The 18,679-nt window shown below is 44.7% G+C and overlaps 1 protein-coding gene across 1 annotated transcript in view; it reads right to left on the minus strand.

The window, feature by feature from the left end:
- Window positions 1-2,984: 2,984 nt before the first annotated feature.
- The window catches only part of NTSR1 (neurotensin receptor 1), a 129,079-nt gene continuing 113,384 nt past the window's right edge, over window positions 2,985-18,679 (minus strand). The window contains exons 3-4 of the mRNA XM_079979701.1: window positions 7,100-7,190; window positions 2,985-5,966 (exon numbers count right to left, since the gene is read on the minus strand). Coding sequence (XP_079835827.1) covers window positions 5,717-5,966; window positions 7,100-7,190 — 341 coding nt within the window. The 3' untranslated portion in view covers window positions 2,985-5,716. The remainder of the gene's footprint in view (window positions 5,967-7,099; window positions 7,191-18,679) is intronic.

Raw genomic sequence — 18,679 nt, forward strand, 5'->3', positions numbered from 1 at the left:
ATTCTATGAAATATCGGCTTCTCCTTTTGCTTTTCAGCTTGCAGCAGTGTCACTGCGCTCCATACCACGATCAAGAAAATATAACTTGGAATTATTGTGCATGAACAGCTTTTGCCATCTCATGCAATTTTCATGATGGTCAAAAGAAAGAGAGAGAGAGAGATCTGTTGCCCTGTATAAAGAGGGCAATTTGATCAAAGCGAGCGGCGGTATTGTGAGCTAGCAATGTGATTGCCCTATGTTCGGAAAAAGACAGTTTGACATAACCAATGAAGGCATCTGTTTACTTTTCCTGTTTACACCATGTGTCTCCCTTAGGCCTCCCATCTGCCCTTCCATTGCGTTGGCTTCTTTAAGACCGGAGTCACTGAAGCAAAACCTTGCTTGCTGTACAAAAGGCAAGATCGGCAGAGCATCACATGCACGGAGGCAGGACGGAGCTCAGGAAGAAGAAGAAGAAGAAGAAGAAGAAGAAGAAGAAGAAGAAGAAGAAGAAGAAGAAGCCGTCCGTCCTGGATAAATTGATCAGAAGCACAATTCATTTTGGAGTCTGATTGCACACTTTGTCAAATGGATGGTGCTCTCCATAAAAAGTGGTTTGTACATTTTCAAGAAGTCATATGGCGGACCCTTTTAATAGCTGTCATCCATCTGCTGTAGCTTTATTTCCCTGAATCTGCTCTCTTTTTTAAAACCTTCTAAAAGGCAAATGTCTTAGAATCGTCTCAACAGAAACGATCGCAGGGTTCATTTAACCCAATGGTCTCAAAACTGCACGCCCGGCTTGAAAATTGTTGAAGGTCTTGGCAGGCTGCTTAATGATTTTCCCGCAATTGTGACATGCGGTGCTAGATGTGGGTTTCTGTGTTTCTTACATGTTGCATTTTATTGTGCAATATGAGAAACAAAATAAGGAATGAAAATACGGTTGAAAATCAAGATGACTATTTCGTCCGATGGATGGGCAGTGGCGGAGCTTCATGCTCCAGCACTGGGGGGTGGACAGCAGGCAGGGGTGTGGCTGGCGTGCGTCCCGGGGGCATGATGTGCCACCTGCAGGGGCGTGGCGCTCGTCCTGGGGGTGGGGTGCTCCGCCTGTAGGGGCGTGTCGCTCAGCACAGGCGGGGGAGCAGCTGCGATGGGACCCCACCAGGATTGCGCTGCCCCTGCACTCCTCTTCCTCTGCCAGTGTCTCCCATCTTCAGCCACAAATCCAACAGACCACAGAACACTTGAATGCAGCTCATCCCACAGGTTGGTAACTGATGTAGCGCAACTCTGTGCAAATGTAAGATTCCTTGATATTAAACCACCACCCATAAAACCTGAAGAAAGGATTTTCTCGCATTTTCCATTCAGCAATCCATTTAGATGTGCATGCACTTTCTGATAAGCAACCTCAGTCTGTGAATATATTCACCATTGAGCAATCTTTCTTTATGCAGAGTGAGGGAGCCACCTCAGGTGGCAGCTGCTGAGGGGTAGAGAGTGGACATTGCTGGGGGAGTCACCCCACAGCCTTGTGGGCCCTGTGTGTGTTGGAGTACTTAGCCTATCACCAGTGTTGAAGTAAGATGCAACTGCTGGTCTAGTCAAAAGGGAGAGGCACCATTTTCTCCTCTACCACCATTGACGTAAGCCAGCCCTGCTCTACATAAGTAGTTTTCAAACTTTCCAGTTCCTGGGTTATCTCTTGTCAGAATTGTCTCATCTTTGCTATGGGACACCAGCTTGTTGCAAGGGATTCTGGGATATGTTCCATGGAACACAAGTTCATGCAAGGTCCTCTCAGGTCTTTCCTTGCAGTTAAGAATTACAGGAGAAGAATGGTAGTGAAGAAGCTGTCTTTTAGCCAAAGCTGTCACCAAGATACCCCCAAAAAGCTTTTGAGGTGCTCCTGGTAATGGTTTTGCAGGCCACTGGCTGAAGCAAAGGCTCCTTGCTTCTCTCTGACCTCTCCTCACGCATCAAATGCGGCAGTCCTTTGATCATCCCTCAAGAGATTATGCATACCAGATGAGGCCAATCCAGTGCCAAATCCAGTATGTCTCATTCCTTTTATGTCTTCCTCCCTGCGTAAGAAGAAAAATCTGCAAAATGTCGCTAGCTGGTTTGGAGCTGTAATGTGCTACATTTTCAGGATTTTCAAAACAGATGAATGCAGATTATTCAAGCTGTTTTGTCAAATTATTATTAAAAAAAAATCAGATTTAAATAATAACGGAAATGGATCATCACATTGACATACAGCAAAGTGAACATTTATTCATGTATATAACATTATATACGTGTTGTTCTTGGGCCCTTTAAAAGTTCCCCTCCAAAGGATCTAAAAATGAATAAATCAAAATCAAAATCTAGGATATCATAGGGAAAATGCAGTTACTGCTTTAATTTCTTTCCTGAAATAAATCTACCCATCCCCTTTGTTATTCCTAGAGTTTTTGCAGAGCTCTTTATGATTTATGTAACTTTATATAGATTTATTGAATTTGGTACAATGCTTACACGTGGTGCAACTTGGTTTATACATTGTTCCATATTTTGCAATGTTACAAAATCACAGAATTTTAGAGTTGCAAGGAAGCTTGAAGGTCATCTGGTCCACCCCCCTGCTCTTTATCATTCACCCCAAAATAATGAATTTTAACCAAAATGTCTGCCTCCAGGCATTTTGTTACATGCCGAAGTACAAAATGCACAGACTTGTTACATGCCAAAGTACAAAATGCACAGACTTAAGTATACACACGCGTGCATATATGTGTTTTTGCTTTTCTTTCTTTTGGCTTATTTTCTTGCATTTTCTTTTGATCTAAAGGCACAGTCATATCAGGTACTGTGTCCATGTTGTGGCGAGTTCAAAAGTCAAAATTAGTTGTCCTTAAATCCTATTATCAACTGGGAGTAAAGCAAGAGTGCTTGCAATAAGATGTCAGAACTGGGAGTGGCTTACAGGCAATCTATTCTTCCCTGATTTTTTGTAAGGCTCCTCCAGTCAGTATTCATTAACCTCATGAGAGGGTTGCCATATTTAAAGAAAAGTTGTTGAGCTTCCTAGTTCTGTTGGCAAAAACCCGGACATTTTGCCAGACGCTAATTTCACCATTTGAATCCCGGACATGCCCAGGAAATTCTAGATGTATGGCAACCATACGTCATGATGGCCACATCTAAGTCTCTACCCAGGATGGATTTGTTTGCCAGGATTAATAAACCTTAAGTTTCTTTATTATTTCACCAGCAGTCATACCAGATGATATAATTCTGCACTTGGCTGCAAAATATATACACCAAAGCCTAGCACTAACATATCCCCAAATAACGAGGAAGTTTTCAAGTTCCTCAGCATGGTACAGTCTAGCAACAGATAAATCAGGCCCAGTCGAGCAGACTTTAGATTTGGAAAGAACTGGATTATCAAATACGGACCCCCCCAAATATGCTACAGTTTTCCCTAGCAGAGATTCAGCCATTGAGTTTTGCCTCCATGCTTAGTTGCTCAGGCAGCACATCACCAAATGCTGTGATGTTTAGAATGGAGGCTGAGGAGAATAGATGTCTTTCTCATTCTCCAGCTACACTTGTTATACCACTGATCACTAGCTGCCATGCCAAGGAACTATTCGGGAGGGGAGGAAATCCTGGGAAACAGAGAAGCTATGCAAGGCAAACCTATGTCCTGCATGCTGAAGAGTTGAATCTGCCTTTAGGAAATTGCCATTTTAATATCAGTCTCAGTATGGTGTAGTGGATAGGGGCTGGATTTAGAACTAGGGAGATTAGGGTCACCTCAGCCATGATGCTCAGTGGGTGACCTTAGGACAGCTTCCCCCAACCTGGTGCTCTTCAGATGTTGGATGATAGCTTTCATCATCTCTGACCATACATTGTATTGGCTGGGACTGATAGCTCCAGCAACATACGGAGGGCCCTATGCTTCCCATACCTGTAGAAAGAGAAGAGTCCCCCCCCATATCTCTTTAGGTATACAGTTGAGGGAGGGTAACTTTGCAACCATGAAGCTGCAAAGATGTCACATTGGTTGGGGCTGATGGTGGCTGGAATCCAAACCATCGGGAGGACATCAGGTTTGGGGAAGGCTGAGCTTAGGCTGGTCACCATGTCTCTCTTTTTTCTATAAATAATTTTTATTCATTTTCAATGAAATCCTCCAATTAACAACAAATCCAATCAAATCATTCCAAATTACAATAATAATACCACCAATTATATATTACAATTACAAAAAAAAAAATCAAAAGCGGACTCCCCATGTTCCAGATGTCTTGAGATTTTGCCTTGATTAAAGTCTCTGCGTTCTTCGCTATTGTTCATTTCATAACTTTGATTTTAACCATCCTTATTTTCTCAAACCATCAGTAGCTGTTCTGTAACTCCCTGTCTTTTCCCCTCCACTCCCTTAAATTGTTAGCATACAAGAGGTATTTTTTATTCCATATTGTTGGCTGGCCACCATGTCTCAACCCAACTTACTATACAGAGTTGTTGGTGAAAGAGTACCCTCTTTTTAATACCTTATCCAGACTCAGTTTTCCACTGCCATTTAGCTGCTACTGCCATACCTGCTACTTACAATTTCCTAATTTCTTCCCTCATCTCTTCTTCATTATCTACTGAAGATTGCAGGTGCTCTGAGCAACCCCTTGATCTGTATGGCACCTTGCATATGATTGGCATGACACAAGTGTTACACAGTTGTAGACAAAGTAATTGAACTTGACCAATAATCAAAACTGGATGTGTCTCCTCTGCCTCAAGTGAATTCTAGCGCTTTATGAAGGATGCAACAACTTTCCCCTTTCTCTCCTAGCAGGTATAGTATATTTTTCCAGGCACCCTTGCCTTTGCCAGCATCATTACTGTACAATGGTATCATTGCCTGGAGGCTTTGATCAAGGAACGTGGCCCTGCTATAACAGGCACATACACAAATAATAACAACAGTGGTTTCCTAGGCCAAAATATTGAAATATTATTGAAAACGTAACCCAAGATGGCACCATGGACTTTCCAAGGCACCCCTCCCTCCCCTTATCAAATGAAAGGGAGCCACACTGGTTCCCCCAAACACTCATTGCAGAACCTGAATTCATCCCCAAACCCAAAAGTACAAGAATAACCTCATTCCCTGAGTATTGCATGCCCTTCTTTATTGAACAATTTACATTCCTCTTTCTTTAAAGACCCGTTGGATAAGTTTCCCTTCTCCCACCCTAAAAGCAACAACCCCCATACACTAAAACCCAAACCAAACCCCAACCACAATACCTACCCAGCTTCTATACCAGCTTAAAATCAGCAAGAGAGGTGGGTCTTTTCCAACACCCCTGTGGCACTTCTAACTGAGAAATGGATGAACAGCAGTACAAGAAGCATTCAAGCTTGGCCAACACTGACTCCATAAATGTTTATGCTTCCTGGATGATGTCACAGGCAACTTCTATGCTGGATCAAAATTACACAACATGGAGACGTTACTCACAAAAGGCAGAGGCCGATGCATTAACATAACCCCAAAGTTAATCTGTAGAACAGAGGTCTACTCATTCCCATGTATGACAACCAGCTAAACACATTCATGCTATGGTGAATTTGGAGGTCATGTATGAAAGCAGTACAGCCCTCTTCTCAAGCTCTGATTCTGCCTTGAATCAAGACGCTTGTTCATTCCTTCCTTGACAATGCCCAAGTCTCAATATGTGGTTTCTCTGGTGACTTGGCTGGAGAAGGTATGGTTGCTGGAGATGCTGTTGGACTTCCGGTTGAACTTGGTCCTCTTCTTCTTCTTCCTCCATGGCAGGCACACAAACATGAGCGTGGAGAGGAAGATTTGGCGGAAGTTGGCAGAGACCAGGTTGTACAAGACTGGGTTGATGGCTGAACTGACATAGAAGAGGATGTTTGTCAGCATGTAGAAGTAGTGGTAGAAGTCATAAAGGAAGCTAAGGGGAGAGAAGAAAAGGAGGGGCAAATGAGCAAGGAAAAAACCAGATGGCTGAGTTGTGTAACAACAAGTCATCGTGATAATTCATCATCATTTTAGAGCACATTTCTCTAAACATACTCTATTCAATTTTGCTAAATGTACAATTTTTTTCAAAGCATTCCCCCCAAATATAATGCTTTTTTGCCTGTTATTTTTGCTAATATATGTTAGGATATTTCCGTTCCACCTTAAAAAGGGGACAGGCTGTTGTGATTCACAGCCTACGTATTTCCTGCTCACAGGAAGTTTCTCTTTTGTATATAGCTGTTGTTTTTCTCTCTATGCCTCGACACGCAGGCAGGCAGTCATGTTTTTTCCTTTGTTCTGACCAACGCTGAATAAAGTTGTAAATATGCTCTCCTGAGTGCATCTTTCGTTGTGCGAACTCTGCGAAAGGGCGTGCACCAGTCCTTGGAATGTGGACAGCTGTTTCTGAGGCTTGTGTCGCTAATTGACTGATACTGCGTATCTACAGGAGATTGATGGATCGTCCGGAATCGACGTGGAGGCATGATGGCCTTTGTCTCCCTGGCAGTATCCCAACATATATATGCATTTTTTGCTCTAGTACATGCCTATGTGTACACATTACTTGGCTGGAATTTCAAGGGACAAGGATTTCGTTTGGAGTCATGCACTGGGCCTGAGGTTGTCCCTTCTGTCTCCTTCAATAGATAAGGAATCCCAGGAGAGCAAATAGCTGAGATGGTGGATAAGCACATTCACACCTGTTGCCCAAGCTTCCAGTGTCAGCTTCAGGGTCTAGCAACTTGGACTTCCTTTAGGAAGTTCTTGACCTTATGGATTTAGGGGCTATGAAACCTCCTAGTTCTATGAACTTGGCTCAGGGTCATAGGCTGGAGAGGCAAACAGAGGGACTTGGATTACCAGAACTTCTTCCCTTGAAGGATGAGGGAAAAGGGTAAAGGAAGACTGAGCCATTATGCAGTCAATACTTCCAGCAGGATGGCAGCTTTCCCCTGAGAGTAGCTCAGGAGTCACCTGATTGGGTAGGGGAAGCAAGGCTGTTGGCCACTGTGATTTGCATTGAAACATACTGCAGTTAATGCACAGAATTAGGTTACTCACTCTGACCACTGATTTTCTGGCACATAGCAATACATAAGTCGCCGTACATGATACGGAAGCCAGCAGACAACAAAGGCAATCACAACAGCTCCTGCAATGGACAAAAATACCGATTAGTCTCTGTAGTCGGTGCGGTCTGCATTTTCGTTGCATTGCAAGGCAAGTTGATGATTTGCACCCCGTGCTATGTTAAATCAGTATCCCACAACCAGGAGCAAAATCTGGCTCACCTAACTGTTTGCAATCATTGCAACAACACAAGTTCTGCATGAAAAAGATAGGAATGATTTTCAGCTTTCCACACTGGAGGGCTCTTATGCAGGAAGGGGGACTTTGCTGCAAAGAAAGGAATGCAGATGGAAGGGGGAATAATGATTTAGTAGAGGAAGGGTGGGGAATTTGCATTTCCTTGAGGGTAATTTGTTGGGCCCACTCACCTGCAATGGGTCAAACTTGATCCAGTGGTGGGCTTGGGACCACAGTAAAAAATGATGTGGATCAGAGTGGATCCTGATGGTTCCTTTGTAGCCATGCATGTACCTCTTTTAAAGCCATCCAAGTTGGTGGCCATCAGTGCCTCTGGTGGGAGCAAATTCCGTAGTTTAATAATCTACTATGTGAAGAACTTAATTTTGTCTGTGTGGTGTAGTGCAATGGGTCAGTGCTTCTGTCTGCTGACCAGAAATTTGGTGGTTTGCTGTGGGTAGGATTCCTGCACTTCAGGGGATTGGACTAGATGGCCCTTGGGGTTCCTTCCAACTCTGATTCTCTGATACTATGATCCAAGTCCATCATTCAGCTTAGAAAGCATCACTTCCTTTCTTTTTTGGGCATCACTGTTACCTCTCCCTCTGACAGCACTTCATGCCTGAGGACCACCTGTTCAGCAGGAGTTCAACCCAAGCCAGAAAACAAGCAAGCAAGCAAGCAAGCAAGCAAGCAAGCAAGCAAGCAAACAAACAAACAAACCGCAAGCCCATCTGTCGTGTTGAGAAAGAAAACTGGACCATCCTTTGGAAACCTGGAGCATGACATGGCTGAAGACTGAGCCTATTTCCAATAAGCAGAAAAATCCATTTCGGAATCTGATCTTTTAATTTGTTAGGGCTTTGAAAACAACCTTTTCATCTGGAGGCAATAAGCTGTTTGAAAGACTTCTGTAATGATGGAATGGTATCATAGACATTTTGATATATGAGCGCTCTCCATGGTACTGAAAACAGCAGATAGTATTTTGCAGCTTAGAGCTGAAACAGCAAGACAGATAGGACTGGGTGAAACTATGGGTCACTAAATTGACTTAATATAACACAGAGATACTAAAGAGCTAGCTATAACCTATCAGACAACACCTGCAGCATTTGAGATGGCATTCTGCCTACCCCTTCTCCAAGTCGCACCATAAAAGTAAGTAGGGGAGATTCCTGCATCATTCTTCCCTAGAGTCAAGTGCATCAGTCCCCAGAAACCACAATGCAGAGCAGGTGAAACAAACTGTACAAAGAGCCAATAGCAGGCAAATTAAAAATCCCTACTCAGCCCCAAAGCAACCTATTAGATAATGACCCTGTATGATAGGTGTCAGGGGCTGGTCTTAATCGGATGCCAGAGGCTGGTCTGACTCTGAAGATGGAGGTCACAGACAGAGCAGCTTCTAACAGAGGGGGAAGGGAGGATCCCCCCTTACTTTCCATGTTCCTAGAAGCAGTGAGACCAGCAGATTCAGAGGCTGCACAGTCAGGGGAAGAGCTGGACAGCTTTGAGATAGTAGCTAGGCAACCAGGAGGGAGGGAGTGTTTAGGAGATTTTTAATCTTTGTTGGAAGCTGCCCAGAGTGGCTAGGGAAGCCCAGCCAAATGGGCGGGGTACAAATAATAAAATATTATATTACATTCTTGAGAGTGGTGGAGAAGTCCCTCCCTCCCCCCAAACTCGGAGGACTGAAAGGATCAAGGAACAAAGGAAGCGCAGGGGAGAGACAGGTGGCTGATGGCATACTTTTTGCTGCAGAAGGGGAGGAGATTCAGAGTGAGCAACTGCCATCCGTGGGGAGGGTTGCTTAATGCTGCTCTCAGTATGTTGTCGTAAATAAAACAGACTATAAACCTGCCAGAAGCTACTGGAGGGAGGGGAAAACTCCTGTGCCTGCCAGCATACCTGACAATAGGTTAGGCTGAGAGGTAGTGACCAACCCAAGGTCTCTAACACTAGTTTCTCCATATGTGAATCATCAGCTTTGCATCCAGAAGGTCCCAGGCTCAGTTCCCAACATCTGGGAATGTCCCTTGTCTGAAATCCTGGAGAGCTGCTGCTGGTTAGTGTAGACAATACTGAGCTAGATGGAGAACTGGTTAGTCTCAAGGTAAGGAGGCATCCTGCCTTCTATGTTTCTTTTTTTTATACATGATTTTTATTGTTTTTAAACAAACAAAAAATAAAACAATTTACATCTTATTATCACAGATTCCTTTCTTTGAGACTTCCTTCAACTTCCCCTCGAATCATCCATACCCTTGTTTAACAAATTCACACAAATCCTAGTTTATATTGACATTATTTTCTCTTTCCTTTTCTTTTTCCTCTTTAGACAATATTCCAACCTTTTCACAGAGCCTTTTTAAACCCAACTAGCGTTATCTGACCCTCACTTATATTATCCAGATACTCCACAAATTTCCCCCAGTCATCAATGAACCTTTGGTCTTTTAAATATCTAATTTTCCCTGTCAATCTGTCCATCTCCGCGTGGTCTAACAATTTTGCTCTCCATTCCTCAAGCGTCGGTATGTTCTGTTGTTTCCAATTTTGAGCTAGTAGGACCCTTGCGGCCGTTGTTGCATATTGAAAGAATTTGCCGTCATTGTTCTTTATGTCACTTCCTATTAGTCCTAACAAAAAGGCCTCCGGTTTTTTTTCAAAGTTGTATCCTAATATACTCTTCATTTCATTATATACACTTTCCCAAACATTTTTGACCTTTCTGCAGTCCCACCACATGTGAAAAAAGGATCCCTCTTTTTCCCTGCATTTCCAGCATTTGTTGCAAGTTTTATATATTTTTGCTAATTTTGCAGGTGTTATATACCATCGGTAAAACATCTTCATGAGGTTCTCCTTTAACGTTATACAAGCTGTGAATTTGAGGTTTTTTTTCCAAAGTTTCTCCCATTCTTCGTAATATATGTTATGACCGATGTCCCTTGCCCAATGAATCATCACCGACTTCACTTCCTCATCTATCAAATTACACTCCAGTAGCATATTGTACATTTTAGAAAGGATTTTATAGTCATTATTTATTATTTCAGTCTGGAATTTAGATTCTTTGTCCGCATAACCTCTCTCTTTGATGTCTTGTTTAAACATTTCGTTTATTTGGAAATAGTGTAGCCAATCAAATACTTTTTCTTTAACCTGATCGTACGGTTTCAGTTTCCATGTCCCCCCTACTTTTGTTAACAATTGTTCATAGGTTATCCAATCACCTCTCATATTTACTTTTTTCATGCTCATAACTTCCAATGGGGATAGCCAGTGTGGTACTTTAGGTTCTAATAAGAATCTATTCCTCTCCCAAACTTCTATCAGAGGGCCTTTAAAGATATGTGTTTTGAAACCCTTGTGTTTCCTCTTCCCCTGCCATAAGTACGCGTGCCATCCTGCTCTGTTGTCGAATCCCTCCAGATCTAATAGTTCCTTATTTTCCAATTTTATCCACGTTTTCACCCAGCAAAGAGACGATGCCTCGTAATATAGTTTCAGATCTGGCAGAGCAAATCCCCCTCTTTCTTTAGCTTCTGTTAGCAATTTAAACTTAATCCTTGGTTTTTTGCCCTGCCAGACATATTTTGAGATTTCTCTTTGCCACTCTTTGAATATCTTAGTGCCCTTAATTATCGGTAGGTTCTGGAACAAAAATAACATTCTCGGGAGCACGTTCATCTTAATTAAGGCTATTCTACCCCAGAATGACAATCTCAACTTCCCCCACCTCTCAAGGTCCTTCCTTATCTCTTTCCATACCTGCTCATAGTTATTCTTAAATAAATCTATATTTTTCGGGGTTATCCATATTCCTAAGTATTTCACCTTTTTGGCCACTTCTATTTCTGTTTGTTGTTGTATTTCCTCAATAACCTTCGAGTCTAAATTCTTCACCATTATTTTAGTCTTTCTTTTGTTTAGCTTGAAGCCAGCCACCTTACCAAATTGTTCAAGTTCTTCCAATATCTCTTTTATTGAGCTCAACGGATCTTCTGTTGTTATTACCAGATCGTCTGCGAACGCCTTGACTTTGTATTCGTTTTGACCAATTTTTATCCCTTTTATCTTCTTATTTTGTCTTATTGAGTTCAGAAGTACTTCCAGTACTGTTATAAATAACAGCGGGGAGAGTGGGCAGCCCTGTCTCGTTCCTTTCGCTACCGTTATTTCTTCTGACACCACGTTGTTTATAATGCCCCTTCCGACCTTCAGGAGGAGGGGGGGTTGTGGGATCACGACCCCGCCCACACTCTGCGAGGCTGGCGTCAGCCTCGCAGGAGACAGGGATTCACCCAATTAGCATACCCTGTGGCGCCAGCCAATTGGCTGGCGGCAGGGGCGGGCCTTCCTAGGGCCACTTAAGGTCAGGGCAGCCCCTGGCTCACCCCCTTTCTTCCCTGGAGACGACGCAGTTTGCAGTTTGCAGTTTGGGTTTCCCTCAGCTGCTGGACCACAGGGAAGTTTACCTTTTGTTATTCCTTTCTCCTCTAGGAGTGAGGGCTGCTTAATTCGCATTTATTGCGCTGCTCTCTTCATAATTGGGTACTTTGGCTGAATTTTAATTGATTGGGGTGCCTGGGGGGTGACTGCATTGCCATTCGTCCTTAATTCCGCTGGTGCGTTGCTGTTTGTGTGTGTGTTTATTGTTCCCGTGGTCAGCAGAGGTGCTTCAGAATTTCCTCATCCTTCCTCCTTTTGCTTCTCCCCCTCTCTCCCCATGGTTTGAATGCTCTTTAATCAGCTGATTTTACACGGTCTCCGTTCTGCCCCCCTTGTTTTTTCCCTCTCCCCAGCTAATTTAAACAGTCTCCATTCTGCCCCTTCGTTTCTCCCCTCTCCCCGGCCAGCCCTCACGTTTCCCGCATATCAGCTGTTCCTGCTTGTGGGAGATCTTATCTGCCTTGCCTGGAGCGTTCCTGCCTTGCTTCTTTGTTGCCTTTGTTCTTGAGCTGCAGGGCACCTCGTGGAATATGCTGTAGCTTCACAGAAAAAGCTCCCTTTCTTTTACAGGGAATTTTCAGCATTCGCTGCTGGTGTTGCTTTATTTCTAAACTGCTTGATTTTCAGGAGTTGTTATCTCTATTTTTGTGGGGCTTTTCTCCTTCTGGGGGTTTCCCCCTTTGCGCTCCATTCCAGCTGCTGCAGTTTAACACGGGAGCTGTTATTGAGCTAAAATCACTGTGTGTGTGTGTTTGTGTGCTTTCCTTCCAGCATCTCTTTCACGTCTACAGTTTTACAGGAAGCTCTGTGTGTTTTGGTGCAAGTTCCCTGCCCTCAGGAGCTTGCCTTGCCTGCTGCTGCATGCCCCCTTCAGAAGAATTTATTCAGCTTTGTGGAGCTTTTTCTGGTGATCCGTTGCCTGCCCTCGACTGCTGACTGCCTGTCCTGCAAGGAGCTCAAGGAAGAAAGGCCGGAGGACACAGCGCACCCATCCAATCAGGTTTTTGCTGTTGGGGCTTCATGCTTTAGCTAGGGGTTTGTGCAGGGGAGCGTGGTGCAATTAGGTGGATGGCAGCTGCGGGAGGAGAGCGGGCTGCATTTGGTGCCGGTTGTGTTTCATTTTCCTGCTGGGGTGAGGGGGCAGAATTTCTTGTCAAATAATCATTTCAGCAGCATTCTTGAGGGGGTGAGTTCTACAGGCTGTTTTATTTTCGCGCGGAAGTTTAGACTTGGAAAGCATCGGAAGCAGCTGTGCCGTTGCCAGGCAACCACCGTGCCCCTGCCGCCATTTCATCCACCCACATTGCCTTCCGGGCGGTTGCCATTTTACTATAGGCACTCCACGTGGGAAGTAATTTTAAAAACCCTACCTTTTAAGCCTAACCGTCGGAAAAACCAGGGAAATAATTAATGTTCATAAGGGGTACGTGGGGAATGCCTGCAGGTTTTGCTCTTGCGGTTGTGGAATTTTTTCAGTGTTAAAGGGCTAGCGTTAAGTGTTTCCGCACATGTTCCTTGCCGCTAGGCAGTGGGAACGCATTACGGCCGCCATTTTGATTGCCCACGTGGCCTTGCGGCGGCGGCCATTTTAGGAGAGGCAAAACCACGTGGGATCTACTTTTTGAGTGCCCCTCACTTTCTATTTGGTTTTAAATTCAAAAGCAATATAAACAATATAAACAAAGGAAATAAACACAAGCAATATAAACAAAGGATGATAGCGCAACTATTAATAGAGCCTAGCTTAAATATGAGCATGCAAGGGGCTGCAGGGAGCCCCTCCTCTTGGTGCATAAGCTTGCATAGAGCTGGCTACAGCGTCTCTGGCTAGGCTTATCTTAGAATTAATATCCTCTAATTAATTGACTGCTTTTGTTTATACTTACACTCTCGAGAATTTCATTCTGGGAATTTAGGAAACACATTTAAATCAAATTGAAGCATTAGTGCATAGTATATTGGAATTCAAATTATTTCATTCAGCTTGCGGTGCTCTGTGGAGCTGTGTCATTTACTCTCTGCCTAGGCTTTAATTTTATAATTTGGTATAGTCAATTCATAGTTATAAGGAAAAGAGATCCAGGTTTTACATCATTTGATTTATTAAAGGGTTTCTTCGCCTGCAATCTCTTGCGAGCTTCGCATACAGGTTATAGGGAATCTAAAGCAAATAGCTCATGCCATTTTACGTTCATCTCTTTCTGGTATTTCATCAGTTAGTTTATAAGTATATATTTAATCTGGCAATTTTAAATCATTTGGTTGATTTTGATAATAGTGCTTAAGGGCTTTTGGGAGCTTTGCTTTGCTTATAGGTTTGTTGCATAAGTCAACTTATCATCTTTCACTGCTGTATTGCTGGGTTACAATGTATAATTCTACCTCTAGCTTGCTGCATAGCTGCTGACATTATCTAAGGTGCTCTTCTGTTTATTATAGACTCAGTATTCCTCTAAATACATTGCTTGAGGTGTGGGCTGGTATTTTGGTTTGCTATCCAGTGCAGATAATAATGAGCTACGGTGATATTGTTTGCAGCTAAATACAATTTGTTGGAGATTAGTTAGGCATCTTTGATTCCTTTAAACTCACCAGTGCAGACAATACTGAACTACTGTGATATTGCTCGCACCTCACCCATATAATCCAAGCTAGTTGGCGTTGATTTTACTGAACCAGGCTAATTAAGGGTATCAAACTACGTCTGCTCAAAATGCCGCTATATCTGGGGTGGCACAAGGGAACCAGGAGGGGTCCCAGGCTTTGTAATGCCTACTGTATCGGGGGGGGGGGGCATAAGGGAACCAAGAGGGGCCTCAGGCCTTCGTAGTGCCTAGTAACCCACATACTTTGGCACAGTTTTTTCAATGCTCTTAGACATTTTATAGGCAATATAGGCCCGCAGGCCAGGTGGCAGCGGTACCTCTTGCGCTCACCCAAGAATGCATCCCGGATACGCCACCTAACGTTGTGGACCGCCCTGGTACCTCCGCGGCCACCGCAGCAGTGCTGAGAGCAGCCAATGATTCAACAGTGAGTCCTGTGTCCAAGATGGGTTAGGGTAGCCTCCTGTGCCCTGCAACCCGCAGGCCTAGTCAGTGTTTCCTCTGCTTTGGAAACCTTTTTACCAACAATTCAGGCCCATGGTCACTACGGCCTCTTCCGAAATAGTGAGGAGCTCCTTTGCACTTTGGCCTCCTTATTTAGGGTTCCACATTCGGGTAGCAATCCATTTATGCATCCTCACACATAATTACAGTCTACGTGTCCCTGGGTTTCCAATGACAGATCCTCGGGAGGTAGGGCTCATGCTTACAATTATAACCTTTCTGCCTCTCAGTATACCCCAGACTTTCCCAGTATTCCACAGGGAATGCTGTGGAAGGGAGAAAGAAGTCTAAGTAAGAAGAAGCATTCGGCCAAGAAGAGCAAAAGAAGTAAGCCTTCTGATGCCGAGGACGATTCAGAAAAGCTTCCTGCTGCCCACAACCTGCTGTGTTCCGAGCGACCAGAATTACTGGATGGAGCATATGGGTCCCTATGTGGGAAAAGGAAAGTCAGAAAATTTGAAGCCAAGCGAGTCCCTCACCATGAGGTTTGCTGGGAGTACAACACGGGTGTGTGCCAAGGGCCAAATTGTAAGTATGTGCATGAATGTGAGAAGTGCCTAGGTAACCACCCAGCGTCTTCGTGTTTTAAAGGTAAACAGCCTTTTCCGGGCAGCAGGGGGCATTTCCATCAGGGGTCTTGAAAAGCTCACAGACCCGCCAAAAAGAACAGCCAGAAACTGGTATTAATTTGGCCCTTGACTGGGATGTTCTCTTCTGTTGAGCCCTCACCTCTTAGAACCCTTCTCGATAGATACCCTAAAAATAGAGGCAGCAAAGAGTTTCTCTTATGGCCTCAGGATCCTCATTTCATTACCCCCTAACTCGGGGGAACCCCCCCCCCAAACCAAAGAATCAGTTCGGGAAGTGTCCCGTCTAAACAATTATCGCACTCCTAGAGTGGCAAACCTGTCCCGGACCTTTGACCTTTAGTGCTTAGAAATAAACATCTACTTCTCTAACAAATTTACCCCTGGGGTTAACAAGGGCATCACGGATGCACAGGTGCAGCGAATTGCCACAGCCATTCCGGGAGCACCTTTGGAGCCTTGGGAACATGATGTCCTGAAGGGAGTATTAGCTTCAGGAGCCAAGCCCACGCTTAGATCTTTTAAAAGGGCTTGGGTGGACTTTATGGAGTTTCAAGGCAAACTTATAAAATAATAATAATAAAATATGATAATGATAATAATAATAATGACAATAATAATGATAGTAAAAAAAAAAAAAAAAAAAAAAAAACCAAAAACCTACGCTTAACACACCTCAAGGTAAATTAAAAAATCCTAAGCTTCACACGCCTCCTACCAAGGCTGAAGCTCTGCAATACTTGGTACATTGGAGAGTGCTGGGTCGTGCAGCAAAGACTCTTAAACATCCAGTAGGCGGCAATCTCTTTTTTCTGTAAGGTTGTTTAATCCAGAGACCCTGGTGTGGCCTTCTTAGTGTGAAGGGCACTGTGGGGCTGGCGCAGGCCGCAGCCTCCTAAAAGTGATGGTAGAAGGCCCTTAACTTATGACATTCTATGCTAATTCATAAATAAATAAATAAATGTAAAATAATAATAATAATAATAATAATAATAATAATAATAATAAACCATAAAAAAAAAAAACAACAAGAAGGAAGAAAATTAAGAAGTATCTGTTGGTCCGAGGACAAGGCCCAGTTATTTACAGCTGCATACTCCATTGCCTTTGGCGCTATGCGCAGTGGCGAAGTGGTTTGTAAGGGCCAACCAGATTCCATTGCCCGAGGTAGTTTGAGAGACCTGACCTTGTTCAGATCCAATTTAGTCCTGCATGTCCAATGTTCCAAAACCGATCAGCAGTAAAGGACACTAAACAATTCATGTACATGGGACCAACCGTCTCAGGTCCATTCCTCGAACATTGGGATGGCTCCGGCCTTGCACGGCATCAGTCCATGCACGTTATGCGAAGGGCGATTGCTGCCTGAGGTTTACCCTCAGCTAAATTCACGGTTAACTCCTTTCGGATTGGGGCCGCCACCACAGCAGTGCATTTGGGACTCTCATCTGAAAGGATGAAGGACTTGGGGGCAGTGGAAGTCTGATGCATTAAGGGAAGTCTGATGCATATAAAGGATATATTCATAAGACCTTGTGATTGTTCACAGTATACCTGACCTGGCTTTGTTACCTTCTTTTGCTTTCAGGTGACGTTGTGATGCATATTTGGAGTATAGGCCCTGCACCGTCCACTGGGATATAAACCATGCCGCTAATGGGGACCTAGGGTGCAGGAGCTACGAGGGCGCGCATCTGGATAATCGGGCACAGCATGGTGCATTGGGCCAGGGTCCGCGCCATCAATTCCGGTCTCGGGCCGCACCTTAGCTACATAAATATATCTTGGATCTCTCGAAGGAGAATGCGCTGGGCCAAAAAATGTTGCCCGCTATTAGGGCCAGAGAGGCGGCGGAGGGGCCCCCAGATGCTTTAGATATCCAATTAGGCGAAAAGTGTTAGCTTACAGAAAGGCAGTCGACTTGATGTGGCATATCTTTAGTGACTTGGAGGAACTTAAGGCCTCTTACCCAAACGTCACTACTAGTTTATTTGGGGCCTCGTGGATGGAGAGGCGGGTTTGGAGAGATTGCAGGTGCCCGATAGCCATAAACAGGGCTAGGAAAGCCTGGCATTGGGCGGTGGTGCGTAGAGTGGCAGCCCTGGGTGGGAGTGGCATTGAGGGCCCACCCAGTGCCATGGTCATCCAGCTGAGCGAGAACGACTTGGCGTATAGGAAAGGGGTGGACTTGATATGGAACATTATCAATGACTTGGAATTGTTGAGGGCATCCCATGAAAACATTACAATAATCTGGTCATCTTTGCTGGAAAGGCGATGTTGGAAAGGGATGCAGAAAAACCCGTGGCTGTGAACAAAGCTAGGAGGATTGTGGAGCGCACGGTGGCTCGTAGAGTGGCCGCATGGGGCGGTCGGGTCATTCAGCACCCATGCATACGGTTTGACAAGGAAATGCTTTATCACTGGGATGGCGTGCATACGGTTTGACAAGGAAATGCTTTATCACTGGGATGGCGTGCATCTATCTGATGCTGGCAATGCTATTTGGTTGGCAGATAATTTTCAAGGCGTTAGGGATTGGTTACAGGTCTGAGGGTATTGGCGGCGAGCCGGCTTGCGGCTCGGTGGCGGTAGGCATTGGCCGGGGTATTATCATGCAGATGAGGTTGGGGGGGAGGAACGCCATCACCTCCCCCAATGCTTGAAGGGTAGTTCGTTAAAGGACTCCGAGGGGCGACGCCTCGTCCGAAACCTACGGAGGCTAGGGCCTAAAGCGCGCCCCCGAGCGGTAACCCCTTGGGGAGCGCCCAGGGATATGCATCTCGGGTGGCTCCCCCTGTTGGTGTTTAACCCTTCCCGGTCAGACCGGATAGTCGGTTAGGGCCAATGCCTAAAGCCAATACCCTTCTTTCCTGTAATCAATAAAGTTGTGGCCATTTTTCGCCCATTAACCTAAAACTCTGTGTCCGTTGTCTTCATTTATTCCACCTGTGGGGGGGAGGGAATAGCCACACAATGCCCCTTCCGACCTTCAGGAGGAGGGGGGGTTGTGGGATCACGACCCCGCCCACACTCTGCGAGGCTGGCGTCAGCCTCGCAGGAGACAGGGATTCACCCAATTAGCATACCCTGTGGCGCCAGCCAATTGGCTGGCGGCAGGGGCGGGCCTTCCTAGGGCCACTTAAGGTCAGGGCAGCCCCTGGCTCACCCCCTTTCTT

The sequence above is a fragment of the Podarcis cretensis genome (genome assembly GCF_951804945.1).
Source record: "Podarcis cretensis genome assembly, chromosome: 6".
NCBI classification, from domain to species: Eukaryota; Metazoa; Chordata; class Lepidosauria; order Squamata; family Lacertidae; genus Podarcis; species Podarcis cretensis.